General features: G+C 41.9%; 1 protein-coding gene across 1 annotated transcript; it reads left to right on the forward strand.

The window, feature by feature from the left end:
• The first annotated feature begins 716 nt into the window (after positions 1-716).
• On the forward strand, positions 717-15,146 carry LOC103261880 (prostaglandin F synthase 1-like). Its single transcript, XM_008059471.1, has 9 exons — positions 717-803; positions 2,757-2,924; positions 4,060-4,176; positions 5,101-5,178; positions 5,979-6,101; positions 9,124-9,233; positions 10,590-10,755; positions 12,583-12,665; positions 14,942-15,146. Exons 1-9 carry the CDS (start codon positions 717-719, stop codon positions 14,982-14,984), a joined length of 975 nt encoding a protein of 324 aa, XP_008057662.1. The 3' UTR covers positions 14,985-15,146.
• Positions 15,147-17,292: the final 2,146 nt, after the last annotated feature.

Genomic DNA, 17,292 nt, shown 5'->3' on the forward strand with positions numbered 1-17,292 from the left:
CTCATGGCCACTGCAGTGTCGACCTGCTAGGCGCAGGTGACCCTTCTGCCTCAGTCTTCTAAGTAGCTGGAACCACAGGCATGTACTACCAAGCCTGACTAAGGTTTTGATTTAATGTAGAGATGAGGTCTCACCAAGTTGCAGAAACATCCAAGGACACAGGACAGAGAGAGTCAGAAAATCAAACAGGGTTTGACAGGGGGACAAATCTTTGTAGTGTTGTGTGTTGAGATTGAATTTTGTTTCATGTGTGCCTGGGGCCAGGCATCAAGTTCAAGAAATTCCCAAAGGGTCCTTTTTGTTGCTATCTATGATAAAATAGAGGGTAAGAAGCTTGACTAGTGTCCTTTAGCAGAACTCATGTTTAGACTTGACCAGACTAGTAATAATTTTGCATCTTGTAAAGTAACAGATTGGCATGGTTGATTTTTCAGTTTGCAAGTCAAGTGTGAACAATGCTGAAAAGAAAATTTAAATCCCTTTAGCATGCAAACAGGTGGTGCATTGTTTTCTTGTAATTTATGTCTGCAAGGGTATGAAAGAATCAGAAGAAAATCAATGAGAGCTTCCAGCTTGATTTCGGAGTGATTGGCAACTGCAGTCTCAGCCCCGCCACTCTTGTGATTGGTCGAAAACTGGACTTCTGTTTCCTACTTAACTCTCAGTGAGGACAAACAAACAAAGGCCAAGCCAGATTCACTAGGCTGTGGACCATGATGGATCTCAAGCACAGTCACTCCGTGAAGCTGAATGATGGATGCTGCATGCCAGTGCTTGGATTTGGCACTTACGCTGCTCAAGATGTAAGTGGACCCCAGGCGAGTTCAGGACTCTGTGTCAACTGTCTGGAAGAGAGGTCAACAGGCAGGAGCCCTGCTCTTTGTAGACAGTGGGTAGTGGGAAGAATTCAACTGCGATTCCGTTTCTCTCTAACTTGCATTTTTTTTAGGTCACAGATTTTTTGGCATTAAGTAGGATGCCAATGTCTTGACTCTGGGAATTCAGAGATCGATAATTTTGTGGGTGTATTGCCTTTATTATTCTTAATAATATTAATGCAATCTAGCATACAGCAAATGCTTTCCATGTTTTCTAAGTTTTTACCATGATTATATTCTTTAATTTCTAGCAATGCTCCTAGGTAAGTGCTCATTCTTTGTCTTGCATTCTTAAACAAGCTCAGGCTGTCCTCCCTGCACTCATCTTCTGCCCTGGCCAGGGTGGCTCTTCTCTTGGTTAAAAACCTGAAGGGCAAAGGACCCAGGAGAACCTGGAAGCCGACACGAATACTTGCAGCAGTCTTGCTTGAGACTGCTGGGGCTGGAAGTGTTTACCAGAGAGTCTCAACCATCCAAGCCTTTTGTTGTATAAGAAGTCACATGATCCCAACCCTTTGGTATGAGGAAAGGGGGATTTAGGAGATTAGAGTCCCAGGAGGGCCTGAATTGTGCCTCTCCCGACACATGACTCCCCGTCCACACAGAGCCCTGCAATGAGCTACAAGTGTCACACTCTGGTCACAATGCATTAGGGACAACTTCGGAGGGACTGCCCCAAATCACAGAGACCGAGATGCCCAACCTTGGGTGCGAGTAGCCGTTTTCCTTATTGTGATCGCTTCAGCCCAGAGTATGCCTTGCCTACGTTCGATCCAAATCTTATTGCTGTTGTTAAATTGGAAAAGTGCCATAGAGAATAGAAAAGGTGTCCCATAAATTTCCTCGCTTACAGGAGCAAAAGTCATATTTGCATGTGCTGAAGTTTCAGATGGTATAAATGTCCGGTGTGGAGTGGAAGCCTCCTTCATATGCTAAGCAGCTGTTTTTCCTTAATGGGACTCCCCTCCACGATAGGAATACTTTACCTGAGTTGATGCTGGAATGACTCACATACTCCAGGGTATGTGTACTGCTCGGGCCCAGGCATTCAACAATCTGGTATCTGAATTTTGGGGCAGCTTGTGTGTAGGTTATGTGAGATCTGTGCCATGGGCGAGACCAGCAGGTCAGAGCAGGGGCCGTCAGCTCTCTGGGCTTCTGTCTCTGCCTCTGGCTGCTGTAACTGTGACATTTCCTGGGTCTGGCTCCAGCATTCCTGCTTCTGAGACATTCCAGAGAAGTTTTCACACTGATCATGGGACAGACTCAGATAACCCCCTGCATATGAAACCAGTGCATTGATGTCAGTCAACAACAGAGGGAGAGGTCAGGCACACAACAGGAACTCAATAAATACTTGTTGCATTAATGTTGAATGAGAGTGCTTGGGAATGAAGAATAAAAAAGAAACAGAAATGATGTGAAGGGCCAGGTTGGGTGGAAACTGGAAAGGATGAATATTATGGAATCATTTCCAATCGTTTTCTAAAAGTAGATGCTGGTATGTGTGTGTGTGTGTGTGTGTGTGTGTGTGTGTATAAATATGTTCTTACTGAGTTCTGCAGAAGATTTCCCCTGTATCACAAGGTTTCCCATTAGTCATTATGCACATTCTATTTTTATGGAATGAAATTTAATTTTTCCATGCTCCCTAGTGAAGTCCATTTCACTAATTTATTTGGGATTAGGAGTTACACTGAAGTTTATACTAACTTATACTGACATCCCCAGAGTACAGGTCTATCACTGAAACATTCACCATCTAACAAGGAAGGCGGGAGGCTGGCAGAAACCACCATCCATAAATGCTATTGAGGAAATACATTGCTTCTCTCCGAGTCAGGCATATCATCCACTGTTCTTATTCCTGCTGTATAGACTCCCAAGAGCAAGGCTGCTGAAGCCACCAGAGTGGCTATTGACGTAGGTTTCCGTCACATCGATGCAGCGTACTTGTATCAGAATGAGGAGGAGGTCGGAGAGGCCATTCGCGAGAAGATCGCTGACGGTACCGTGAAGAGAGAGGACATCTTCTACACCACCAAGGTGAAGGGTCTGTGTGTGGAGCTGCCAGGGGCCACTGTCTGTTAGGATTTTTTATTTTGAAAGAAAAGATTGATCTCAGTTTGTATGATTATTTATTTCCTAAGACTAGAGAGGACTGTTAAAAGAAAAGACTTGCTTTCTCTGATGCATGTTGAAGGGACACAGTTCTTCAAGGCCTCTCAGCATGAGACATTACTTGCATGGAACATGAAAGCAGTAAGCCTTACCTTCTTTAACTGTTGTGCAGATTCACCAAATACTAAGGACCCAATTCTTTAATTCTTCTGAGATATTGTTCAGAAAAGGAAGCCAGACGAGAAAATATTTTTTTCCCAAATCCCCACTGAGTTTCCTGAACTTTCTAACATTTATCTAGATGGAAAATCCTGCTTCTATGTAAACAGAGCTGAGGTCTCTGTTGGTGCATGCTACGTGTGTTTACAACTATGAGAACAACTTGGTTTTAGAATGTGGAACTCTCCACAGAGTTGTCTTTTAGGATTTCTCATACAAGAACAAGAGATTCCATTTCCCCTGTCCTGCCATTTCTTGACACTTTGCAGAGGACAAGTCCTCTAACCCTTGACACACTGAGGTTGTTTTTCCTGTCCTTTGACTTTTGTTCACAGTTTTCTGACTGTAGTCACTCAAGTAAATCAGTATCCCATCAAGGACCTGATTTAGGCCAAGTAACAAAAATTTAGACTCAACTTTTTTAGTTTTAGATCACCCCATGGTTTGTTTCTCACTTATCAATACATATTTTTTTTTGAGTCTCCCTCTGTTGCCCAGACTGGAGTGCAGTGGCACGCTCCTGGCCACTGTAGCCTCGACCTGCTGGACTCCGACGATCCTTCCGCCTCAGCCTTCCAAGTAGCTGGAACTACAGGCGCACGCTACCACGCCCAGCTAATTTTTTTGATTTTATTGTAGAGATGAGGTCTCACCAAGTTGCCCAGGCAGGTCTCTACCCCGCGGGCTCAGACAATTTACTCACCTTGGTCTCCCAAAGCGTGGGATTACAGGCTGAGCCACCGAGCCTGGCCACTTTATCAATATTTTGACTATAATGATTAATTTTGGTCCCCAGCTGTGACAAATCATAAGCCACGTTCATTTCTTTTGCTCACTGCAGCTTTGGGCTACTTTCTTTCGACCAGAATTGGTTCGACCAGCCCTGGAAAGGTCACTGAAGAAGCTTGGATTGGACTATGTAGATCTCTTCATTATTCACGTACCATTTGCTATGAAGGTCAGCCTTTGTTTTCCTTGTTATGCCCATGGTTGTGTGATCACTTTTTAAACGATCATTATAAAATCATTATCTCATTCCAGATAGGCTTTTGGGTTCTTGCCGAGAAGTATGTGTGGGTGAGGCACACAGACATTTCTAAACCATTCAGAAGTCTCCATGGTTCTTGAGCCATTCAACCATCAAGATTCTCTTTTTATCTTCACCCCACAGCTTTAAGAGGGATTCAGGTTCCATGATCTCACTGCCTCTCCTCAGAGGATTGGGAGGGTTGTGCTTTATTTTTGAGTGAGTGTGCGCATGTCTATGGGTCATTAATAATTAGGGTCCTCAAGAATGTTGCGTCACTGTAGTCTGCCAGAGATTCAGTGGAAATCCCACCTCTTTAGGGGAGGGTCTCTCTCATATGTACCTCTCCGCCCAAAGGAGAGAGGGGTAGCTGGGTTGTTTTATATTGCACTATGTGGCTGCGCTGGACTTCACGGATCCAACCTTTGTCACGGTGGACATTTGCTGAGCACATCTGATAGCTTCACTACTGGAGCTAAGCACATTGATGAACAGTTAGGGTAACTGACGTCCTCCAAATCAGCCTGTCCTTGAGAAACGAAACATGTTCCAACTGTATGAGAATATTCTAGAGACATTTAGGGGCGTGTGGAGGAAGGAGAGTCAAGGTTGTTGGGGGGATAGATGTTTTGCTACAGTCTCTCAGATGATTGTGGCTTCTTATTCTGTGTGTGTGTGTGTTTTTTTTTTTTTTTTGCAGATACCCCCACCCACACACTCACACATCTGCACACACAGAGACACACTCAGATTAATCATCACAGTCTCCTGAAGATTGTGTGGCCTAGCTCCTTAGGCACCAGAATTGTTTCTAAACGGAAACCTTCTTTTTTTCCTGTTCTCTCTGTATTCCAGCCCGGGGAGGAAATGTTGCCAGAGGATGCCAGTGGGGAAGTTATTTTAGAAACTGTGGACCTTCGCGACACCTGGGAGGTATGATGTACCCAGAGGCACGGTGAGGCGGAGTAGGAGTCACAGGATGGGGATTCACCAGGGGTGGGATTTTGCTCCAGCCCTTGTCTGACCTCAGACATGTCCTGGAACTTTTCTGCCCCTCCGTGTTGCCACCTGTCAAGAGAGGGAGTGGAACAGGATGACCTTGAAAGTTCACGCTCATTTTACCTTCTAAGGTTGTGAGTAGGCATTTATGGTGCCCATCAGACCAGGTTGAGGATGTGAGACCTATGAAAAGGATCAGCAGAAACAAGCTCAACAGAGTTGTTGCTTCATCTCAGGACAGATCAACACACCATAGAGCAAGGGAAACGCTGACTCAGCAGAAGGGTAGACTGCAGGGGAGCGGGAACCTGCCCTTACAGAGACCCTCCCATATGTATTTTTTACCACTGTAGGAAGGACAACATGGCAACAGGCCTCCTACTGGCAGAGAGTCTGAGAGTTTCCTTTTGCTTTGGACGATGGTTGAATTTGTTAAGAAAACATTGTGTGTCCAACAGCGGAATAGGTACCACGGAAGAGATGGCGTGGTAAAGAGAAATTTCAAGGCATCTTTCACGACTATTTGTTGTTCTGAGTTTTCATGTAATAGAATCAAGGAGATAAATATGTATAAGCATAGGAAGGAAGTGCATTAGGAAAGAGTATTCAAGGGATAAAACTGTTGGATTTGGTCTAATTGTTATGTACATTAAAAGAAATTCCCAGTTTATAAAAAGCCCAGATGAAAAGAGTGAACCGCACTAAAGGTCTTTCTTACATTTCTTTCTTCCCAGGCCCTGGAGAAATGTAAAGATGCAGGTTTAACCAAGTCCATTGGGGTGTCCAATTTCAACCACAAGCAGCTGGAACTGATCCTGAACAAGCCGGGGCTCAAGTACAAGCCCGTCTGCAACCAGGCGAGCCCTGAGTCCACAGGGGCCTTCTCTCACTTTCTGCTCCTCACACCCTCCTTCTTAACTGTGTCTCCCAGTTTCTGCTTAGATCAGAGTTCCTTTCACCAAGACAGGAATTACCAGGGAAGGAGCCGGCTGAGCAGAGTGGGAAGAGCAGGATCTCCTTCTTCAGAGGGGGTGTGAGGTTCCTTGGGACAGCCAAGGGGAGAGGCTGAGTTGGGGGTGGCAGCCTTGGTGTGGAGCTCAGGAGGTGGTCCAGGCCGGAGAGGCAGATTTTGGCAGTCATTCCTTTCTGGATGGCAACTAACCTGACAGGAATGGATGGCTTTCCCAGGGGAGTGCATAGAATGAAAGGAAGAGGCAGGAAGTTCACACGGAAAGGTCTGGCACAGAGGCCCTGGCACGGAGACAGAGCAGGAGTTTCCAGACAGGCGGGGAGACCATGAGGGGAGTGTGGTGTCAGGAGGCAGAAGGAGAGGGGTTGGAAAGGCCTGAGTGGGACAGAGGGTGGGTCCTGCGGAGGGGCAGCCGTCCAGGAGGGAGGGAAAGGGTGTTGGGTTAGGGGAGGGAAAGGGTGTTGGGTTAGTGGAGGGAAGTCGTGGGAATCCAAGCAGGGCAGCTTCAGAGTGGGAGAGCTGAAGCCAGACCTGAGGAAGGGCGTGGGGAGGAGGAAGCAGAGACATCACAGTTAAAGCCAGGGAGTTTTAAGGAAGCACTGAATACTGCCAAACATCAAACATTTTTTATGACAATCAGTTGAAACCTTTTGAAGAACATTTTCATAATTCTACAGAAAAGCTATTAAAATATTAATCACTTTTCTTTAATTATTCATTTCTAGGGATCTATTTGTATAAAGTCAAAACATGCAATAAAGACTCAAATACAAATATATACGAATATTTTAACTTCATTTTTATCTTTAACACTCAATGATTAGAATTTTAACTATCCAAAAATAGGGAAATAATTACAGCTATTATGGCTTCAGGAAATCTATGCTAAAATATTACAAAGACTAACAGATAATCGGATAAGCTTATGCTATTATATCACAGAAAAGCTTATCAGACAATTATATGTTACTCTGCCTGTTAGGATACTTTCCAGCTTAAGAAATGGAAAACACAATTCAGACTGTCTCACATGTTAAGTAACTTGATTCGCTTACAGAAGGTTTGGGATCTGGTTGGTAGGATTTGTAAGAACGATTTTGGAATGGATGGCTTTTGTCCATGCCCCTCCCGTCATAGCTGCAGGGTGACTCCCCCCAGGCCACTGGGCTCTAAGTCTCCTTGTTCATGTTCAGAAGGAAAGAGCAGGTCTCTGGGGCTGTTTTTAAAGATGGTGGAAGAATTTTCACTGAAGCTTTCTAGCAAATTTGTTCTCATGTGTCATTGGCCGGTACCATATCGTGTGCCTTTTGCCAACCAATCAGTGCAAGAGAAAGAAAGACCATGACACCAAATTGTGAGTCAGTTTCTTCAGGGCACAGAGGCCGAATGCAGAAGAAGGAAGGAATACTTGCCTATTCTTAGTAGGGATGATGTCAACACCATCCCCTTTATATACCATATTTGAAATGATGTAAAATCCTACAATGACGAAAATTAAGCTTGGCAAAATGATTGCATTTGCTGTATGGTTCCGGTGGGATTCTAAGTGACTTTGTGGTATTTTTCAAGATCAAAATATTTCTTTTATTGCCTTTTATACTTTTTACTATCATAAAATTTCAAAGTCTAACAAGGTACAGAGACTAGTTCAATGAGCTTTTCACTCATAGCCCTCAGCACTCTTAAGCAATAATTATCTTACATTCAAACATGAGATATATATGTACTCCTACCTCTGGATTCTTTTGAAGCATTGCCAGAAAAAGCAATCATTGTCAGAATATGATTAAACTACCTAAAATTTTAGCAATGGTTTCAGGGAATCCTTATATGTTATGAGCATCAAAATAGGACTGGAGCATATTTTTATAGTTGCTTCATTCTAATTGGGGTGGAATTAAGGCCCCTACATTGAAACTGAGCAGCATGTCTCTTAAATCGCTCTTCTGCTTAATGAAGGCATTCTCTTCCTGTCTCTCTCCCTTCTCCTCCCTTTCACTTTCTGCCCCTTCTTCTCCCTCCCCCCGCTTCCCCTCTCCCTTTCCTCGTTTTTTCTCCTCCTCTTCCTTCTCCTCCCTCTGTCCTCCTCCTCTGCCTCTTCTTTCCTTCCCTCCCTTCCTCCTCTTCCTCCTCCTCTGCCCTTTCTTCTTCCCCCTTCTTCTTCTCTTTGCCCTCCCTGTCCTCTCGTCTTTCCCATGCTCCATTTCTGGCACTCTCTCTCTTTCTCTTCTTCATTTTATCTATGAAGGAAATCAATCCATTTGTCCTGGAAAGATTCCCACACAATAAGATTTACTGATTTATCCCTGTGATACAGTTTGACATGTTTCTTTTGTACTTTCTGTAGATTGAAGCTTAGAGCTAAAGGCTTGATCACGCGATAAATGCCATGTGAATTCATATAAATAGGTCATTTTCCCCCTCAGTTGTTTTTGCTATTCTTTTTGCTGCCTAACTTGCCATTATTTTGGCCAGCAGGAGCCTCTTCAAGTGAGTGTATGACTGCTTTCACATGCCTCACTGTCTTTCCTATCTTTGCTACGTATTGTACAAGGTGTTCCAGGCTCAACTTGATATTTTCCCACTCAGAACTGGAACTGACCATTTATTTAAGGAATCTTGGTTCCTTTTAGTCTAAACAAATGGCATTGAGGGGCTACAATTTGGGTATGAAAGATTGTAATAATTTTAAAGCACTGAGACAAAAATGTAAGATGAAAGTTATTCTATTAGTATGACAAATGGTGAGATTTGCAGGTATTTCAGAAGGTGCATGGGAAAAATGACCACATTAAAAAATATAGTACATATGTCAATGTAGAAATAGATATCCTGCCAGTGCAAATTTATATTTACATGTGGTGATTGGCTCATGCTTTCTGACACCTTTCGGTCTTGGAAAATTGCAGGTGGAAAGTCACCCTTACCTCAACCAGAGCAAACTGCTGGCATTCTGCAAGTCCAAGGACATTGTTCTAGTTGCCTACAGCACCCTGGGATCCCACAGAGACCCCAAATGGTAATAAGAATACAAAGAGTTAATTTATATCAGCAATTTTGTTGATGAAACGTTCTATCGAAAACCAAATTTTAGCATTTTTAATGGAAAATTCAAACATACAAAAGTACACACCACAGTGGACTGAATTCCTGTGCACCACTGCTGAGCTGCAGTGTCACCGACATTCTTCCCCTCTTGTTTCAACTATATGTCTACCTACCCCCACTCTCACCCACAATATGATTTGTAAAATGCCTTTAATGCAAAATCTGCAAGGCTATCATGTGTGTATCTTAGCTACATTTTGACAAATGGATGTACTCTATGACCCAGCTCTCTAACAGATACAGAAAATTTCTATTTCCCCAAAAACGTCTTTTGTGTTCCTTTCAAGACAATTCTTTCTTACTTTTAGCCAACTCTTTTTCTGATTTTTTTCATCTTAGATCAGATTTGCCTGCTCCTTGTATTTCGTATTTGTATTCTTTTGCAACTGGCTTCTTAGACCCACCATAGCTGAGGGGGGACCCCCCCAAACCAGAATTACCTTTTGGAGGGTGGGTCCCTTGTGGCATACTCAGAATTTATTTCTCTGAATCAATAATCAACCAAAGTTTTTATCTGGATGTTCTGAGAAGGTTGCATTACAATTTTCAGAAGACTCATCCTAAGTTGTGGCAAACAGGTGACTGGTTATCCCACGATGTCATCCCACCTGTGCACACCATGCTGCGTGTTCAGCAGTGTTTGACCAAACCCAGCATGACTTCTATTCCCCACCTTCCCTATTCACCCAGTCTCACTCCAAGTAACTTAATTTTGGTTTGCTTGTTTCCCTGATGAAAAAAAGTCCTCAAAGGGAAACATTTTACCAATGTTGAAAAGATGAACCAAAAATGACAAGAGCACTAAAAGCCATCAAAATTGATGAATTCAAAAACTGTTTTGAGCAGTGGAAAAAGCATCTTCATAGATATATGGCTTCAAATGGAGAGTACTTTGAAGGTGACTGAAGTTTAAAATGTAATAATAAATACACAATTTTTAACACCTAAACTCCCGTGGTTTTTTGGTCCCCTTGCTTCATAAATGTAGTTCTTTCCATTTATTGTTGGCTAATATTTCATTGCGTAGAAATATTTGCCACAGGTTGTTTATCCATTCACAGGTTGATGGACAATTTAGCTGTTACAATTCCAGTTTGCTGTAATGATGCATGAGTCAATATGAGTCTTAATGAAACTTTCAATCATCCTATATTTTACCAACTCCTGTCAATGCTCTGTGGGAATTGGAAAAGCCGGGGCAGCACACTCCAGATTTTCCATCCTATGTCCTTTACATCTCTGTGTGTGTGTCATTTTCTTTTTTCAGGGTGGATAAGGACAGCCCACATCTCTTAGAGGACCCAGTCTTGAAAGCCATCGCCAAGAAACACGGTCGAAGCCCAGGCCAGGTTGTTCTGTGCTTCCAGCTGCAGCGGGGGGTGGTGGCCCTGGCCAAGAGCTTCAATGAGAAGAGAATCAAAGAGAATTTCCAGGTACGGGTGGAGCAGGGTCGCTCCAGGGTGTACTGTGGGAGTTTTATTGGGGCAATCTCTCTCGCATAGGAACAGGCACCAAGTCTCACTCATTCCCTTGCATCTCCCTCTGTGAGAGAGCAACTTGGAGGGACGGGAGGCAGGAGCGCAGCACTCAGAGTCCTAAGGTTTATCACCTCTAGGTCTGGCTTTGCTGCTTCCTAGGTGTGACACTAAGCACTTTTCAGCTCCACTTTTTCGATTACTTTTAGGAGTTCTTCCACTTGATAGAGAACTTTAAGGCTCTTCTCCTTCACCTTCTCTACCTGGCAAACCCTTATCTCTGTTTAAAGATCAAACCCAAATAGGATTACAAGCTTTGTTGTTAAACCACTGGGACGCCCAAGCAGATTTTTTCCTTCGTGGTGGTATTTGGCATGACTCTGTTAGTGAGTTGTTTTTCTCATCAACTTCAAATTGCTTGCTTGCATGCCAGTGGACTTTCTGAAGTGTGAGACCTTCCGTGTAGTGACTTCCTCTGAAACGTCTCTTGTCACCTTTTCCCTGGCAGTGCTCTTGGGAGAAAGGAAGCTAGATGTAAGTTTATAGACCGATCAAACTTAAAAAACAATGAGTAAAGTTTTTCCCTAAAGTCTTCCTCATATACTATCTGGTCTTAGATCAATCAGGGGTTATAAGCTTATTTTGTTTTGAATCTTGTAAGACTTTGAATCATGTCAGCCATTTCCTACTTTAAGATGATAGTTTGAAATTCTATCATGAGTTTGGCATTTAATAAATATTTAATTAATTAATAATTAATTTTGACGAAACATGACATTTAAAGCATACTATCTATAATGTACTTGTTTCAAACCCTGCAGCTATAGATTAAATTCATTCTAAAACTCATTGCTAAACCATGCAGAAAAACAACCTCATTTTAGTTTTTAATTCAACTCAACATGTTAATGCTCGTATGACAGCTGTATCACTCCAGAAGGAGTATATTTTTAAGATAATGACTGATGGATAAATGCATGGGTGGAAGGATAGATGATGAAAAGATAGATATATAAAAAGATAAATGCATTAAATAGATAGGTAGACAGATAGATATCTGAGTTTTCCAAGAAATTGTCTCCTGGATGAAAAAAAGGAATATATACATTCAAAGATTTCTCTGTTTCCCCATTAAGATAGTCCCCATCGGAGACTATGTATTTACAAATCAAAATACTCTGGACTTAGTAAGAGATATTTATTTAAAAGGCAAAGCTCTTTGAACATGTATCTCAAAGATCAATCAGAAAGGTTTTAAACAGGGAAGAGGAAGTAAAGCTGAAAATAGATGGTACTGGGGGCCTAAGGTAGGAAGTGGTGTCAGAGTTGACCGGGAAGTGCTTTTCCCCAGGACAACAGAACTTGGAGAGGGGTTGTCCTGTCTGCAAGCTTGCTCGATCTAAGACTGGATCAAGGTCCAGGGATGTGAGATGGAAAAGCCTGTGAGTATGGGCAAGTCTAGGCAATGGGTATTATGTCCTTTTGTTTGGAAATAAATGATTAATTTTTTTTCATTTGAAGCAACTCTCTAGGAGTATTTTAGATGGATGAGCTGTCTTTCTTTGGCGAAGTGGAGCAGGCCAGCAGTGGGCTGGATGTGATGGGGTGGGGTGTTGAAGGTGCAGAGCTCGGGCGGAAGAGGTCTCAGGTCAGGTGCACCTGGAAGCCGATGGGGATGAAATGTTTCCCCAAAGGTCTCCTTGCTTCTGCCCTGGGAGGCCATTGCATTCCCAAGTAGAAGCTGCTGACCTGGGAAAGCCAAAGTGATTTTTTCTTTCCTTTCAGGTTTTTGACTTTGAATTGACTCCAGAAGACATGAAAGCCATCGAGGGCCTCAACAGAAATTTCCGATATATTACGTTTCAATTGTAAGTGACTCTTAGAGATTGTTTCACAGGTTGTTTTCTGTGGCATGCAGGCAGACAGAGAGCCAAAGCTTCCCTAAATCAGGAAGATAGGTTTTATTTTAGGCTTAGGCATGAAATAGGAGCTTTCCTGTAGCCCTCAGACCCGAGGTTTCCCCCAAGGCTCAGGCTCTGACCCAAAAGAAATTTGAGTCCGTCAGCCAAGCTGCCAAAGTTTGTACCATTGTGAATCTACTTGTTTGATGCCCTTACTACCTGTGCCTGGGTCCTGCACTCAGGGCCTATTTACTCGTTGGACTAAAAACACTGTGCCTATGACCTATGGTACTTTTAGGGGCCTGTGATATTGCTGTATCTCTAATGAGTGCTAAAATTAGAAGGAAAAATAAATACAACAATAACAAATATATAATAAAAAGCCCACCCTGGTCTATCTCTGTGTCTACACCAAGGCAATGCTGATATTCTTATTGCGATGGGACCCATGAAGGCAAATGTGCATAGTCCTAGGGGAGGCACAGTGGGCTTTCCTTCCTCTTCCTCCCCGAGGTGTCCTGTGGCATTTCTCCTTAATGTGTCATTCCCTTTTCAGGACACCCATCTAAATCTTCCGAATTTATCTCCTCCTTGGCTTCCTTTGCCTATCACAACTCTCATTTTCTCAGCTATATAATCTCACCAAGCTGAATTATAAATAAATTATAAAATGAATGGACTCCCATAGGTTATTGACTGGTGTGTCCCTAGTTACATTTACCAAGATAAGGTTCTCAGGAATGTCTCTGGCTTTTCGTGTCAAGACCATAACTCAAGTGTGATGGTGTCATCTTTGTCCGTCAGAAGTCTGTCTCTGAAGAACCTTGCATCCCTTCACTTTGATTTTTTCGCAAGCATGACATTTCGTTGGTTCAGCTACTGTAGGTCTCAGGTTGAGGAGAAAGAAGATAATCAGGAGGAGATTAGTGGAGAGATTCGAGATACGGAGCGATAAAGATTTGACCATGAGAGAATAAACAGTCTTTTAAAAAAATCTGAAAAAGCCCTTTCGTTTCTGTAAAACAATACCAGGATCTTGAGTTAAGACACCTTCACTGAGAAAAATGTGGGGAGAAACCTTCCCGTCCCCAAAGGCTTTTGAGTGTAAGTCTGTGACCTCACTCTGACATGGATGCCGTTTCTTACTCATCTCAGTGGTCCTGTGCCCACAAGACAGCTCCTGGCACACTGAGCTGCCAAGATGGTGCGCTTTAATGGCATTCAGTTGGAAAGGATAAATTACAAAGAAGAGAGAACATGGCAAAGGGAAGACAGAAAATAGTGCTAATTACTGAATAGCATGTATTCTTATTTTTTTGTTTTGTTTTGTTTTTTGAGTTGGGGTCTCCTTCTGTCACTCAGCCGAAGGTGCAGTGATGTGATCCTGCTTCACCCAGCATTGATCCTCCTGGGCTCAAATGACCCTCTCAGTCTCCTGAGTAGTTAGGAATACAGGCATACATCACCATGCCTGGCTAATTTTTTTATTATTATTTTTGTGGTGACGGAATCTTGCTATGTTATCCAGGCTGCTCTTGAACTCCTGTGCTCAAGTGATCCTTCCGTCTTGACTTCCCAAAAGTGCCAGGATTACAGGCGTGAGCTATCACGCCCATTAGTTTATAAGTGATCATTGAGAAAATTCATTCTATTCTGCAGTCTGGTTTTTAAAAATACATCTTATCTGCCCCTTAGATTAGAGTGTGTGTACTGGGGTAAACGTGGGATCATGGTTGTGATTTCAGCGTCTTTAGCCAATCCTAACAGCGTCTTCTGAGAATCCCTTTCTTGGACAGAGTAGAAAAATAATGAATCAATTAATTATTCTTTTTTATTGTTGTATTTCTGAAGTTAATTAATTAATCAATTAATTAATATGTAAATAGCTGCAGGGGGGTACAAATGTCTTTTGGTTACATGGTTGCATTGTACAGAGGTGAAGACGTCTGGACTTCAAATGTACCCACCCCCCCACCTGTGCACACTGAACCCGAGAGGTGATTTTTCATCCCTCTATGCATTCTTCCCTCCCCTTTCTGAGTCTCCTGTGTCCATGATATCATTCCCTATGCCTTTGCAGACCCTTAGTTTAGCTCTTGCTTATAAGTGAGAACATGCAGTGTTTGGTTTTCTGTTCCTTGAGTTAGTTCACTTAGGATGATGCTCTCCAATTCCACCCAAGTTGCTGTAAGAGACAGTATTTGATTTTTGATGACTGAATTCATTATTTTTTTTTCTTTCAGTGCGACTAGTCACCCTTACTATCCATTTTCTGAGGAATACTGACCATGAGTTATTCAACATGACTACCAGCATTTCCTCTGTTTAGGTGGCGTGGAGAGGATTTCTGTATTTGCCGGAGGAGAACGGAAAGCAGTGTTTATAATTCCAAGTTGTTTTCCTCTCATTTTTTTCATGTTATGGAATAATAAAAACCTTTTAAAAATGGCTTGTTTTTTCTGATTATTAAAATAATAGGCACAATTTGTAAAAATATTAGAAAATAAAAGAGAAAAGATAGAGTACAAAAATAACTTGTAATTTTTCCCAGAATACTTAACATTTGGTGCATTTTTCCTGTGCAAATGTTTGGGGTTTTTTTGGTGTGTGTTTACACAAAACTTAAGTCATCTTTGACAAGTAGATGGTACACCCTTTAAAAAAAATGTATTCTTCCAAACTATCAATTGTTATTCAAAATGTCAAGAATTATCTTTTACATGTTGCAAAGCAGTGCATCTTCTTAATGTATTTGCTTCTTTTTTATATATTTTATTTTGTAGTTGCGAGATACAAGTGATGATTTACTACATACATGGCTGCATACAGGTGATGTGTGACGTTTGGGCTTCTAGCTGGCCCTCTCTCCCCCGATACTGGACAGGTACCCAGTGTATTGCCATGTGCATCTGTCCCTCCCCTAGCAACGTCCAGCATCTACCCTTTCATTCTTGTGCTCATGTGACCAGTGATGAGAACAGTTGGTATCCAGCTCTTCGTTTCTGTGATAGTTCACTTAGAATGATGGTCTCTGTCAGCATCCATGTTACTGTGAGGGCCATGATTTTGTCCTTCTTTATGACTGCATAATATTTGTATCATGTTTATGTACCACATTTTCTTTTTCCTGTCAACTTTTGATGGGCATCTTGGTTGGTTCATTGTTTTTGCTGTTTTGAATAGTGCTGTAATGAATATACATGTGCAAGTGTCCTTTTGGTAGAGTGATTTATGTTCCTCTGGGTGTATTTTCAGAAGTGGGATTTCTGGATGGTATGGTAGCAAAATTTTTAGTTCTTTGAGAAAATACCACATTGTTTTCCAGAGTGGTTAAACTAGCTTACATTCCCAACAACGCTGTAGAAGTGTTCCCTTTTTCTCTGCAGATATGCCAGCACCTATTGTTTTTTGACTTTTAATGACAGCCATTCTTACCGGTGTTAGGTGGTATCTCATTGTAGATTTGATTTGCATTTCTCTGATGGTTAGTGAGGCTGAACATTTTTTCATCTGTTTGTCTTCCTTCGAAAAATGTTTGTTCATGTCCTTTGCCTCTTTTCAATGGAGTTTTTTCCTATCAATTCGTTTGAGTTCCTTGTAGATCCTGGATGTTAGGACTTTGTCAGATGCATAGTTTGCAAATAATTTTTTCCATTCTGTGGGTTGTCTCTTTACTCATTTGATGACTTCTTTAACTGCGCAGAAATGTTTCAGTTTGATAAGGTCCTGCCTGTCAATCTTAACTTTTGTTGCATTTGCTTTTGAGGACTTGGTCATGAATTTCTTGCTTACTTTGATGTTAAAGAAGGTATTCCCTAAGTTTTCTTCTATTCTTTTAGTTTGAGGTTTAACATTTAAGTTTTGATCCATTTTCAATTAGTTTTTATATGTGTTGATAGGTAGGGATCTCATTTCATTCTTCTGCATGTGGTCAGTCAATTTTCCCAGGACCATTTGCTAAATATGGTTTCCTTTGCTAGTGTTTCTTTTTGATGGCTTTGTTGAAGATGGGTTAGTTAAGGAAGCGTGGTTTTGTGTTCAAACTTTCTGTATGATTCCACTGGTCTGTGCTTATTTCTGTACCAGTACCATGCTGTGTTGGTTATGGCAGCCTTGTAAAATATTTTAAAGTCTGGAAAGGTGATGCCTCCAGCTTTGTTCCTTTTGCTGAGGGTTGCATGAGCTATTCAGCCTCTTTTTGCTTTCAGATGAATTTCTGTATTGTCTTTTCTAGGTCTGTGAAAAGCTCATGTCAGCAATTCAATACGGATTGCATTGAATCTGCAGATTGCCTTGAATAGGATGAACATCTTGATGATAATGATTCTTCCAATCCATGAGCATGGGATGTTTTTCCATTTGTTTGTGTCATCTTTGATTTCCTTGAGCAGTATTTTGTAGTTCTTACTGTAAAAATCAATCACTTCTGTGGTTAGATTGATGCCAAGGTATCTTATTTTTGTGGCTATTGTGAGTGTAATTGTGCTTTTTATTTGGTTCTCAGCCTACTTATTGGTGGTGTATAGAAATGCAACTGTCTTTTGTACATTAATTTGCCATCCTGAGATTTTATCAAGGCCATTGATCAGTGGGA

Source organism: Carlito syrichta, unplaced genomic scaffold (assembly GCF_000164805.1).
Source record: "Carlito syrichta isolate Samal-C Ts95f unplaced genomic scaffold, Tarsius_syrichta-2.0.1 Scaffold304147, whole genome shotgun sequence".
Taxonomy (NCBI): Eukaryota; Metazoa; Chordata; class Mammalia; order Primates; family Tarsiidae; genus Carlito; species Carlito syrichta.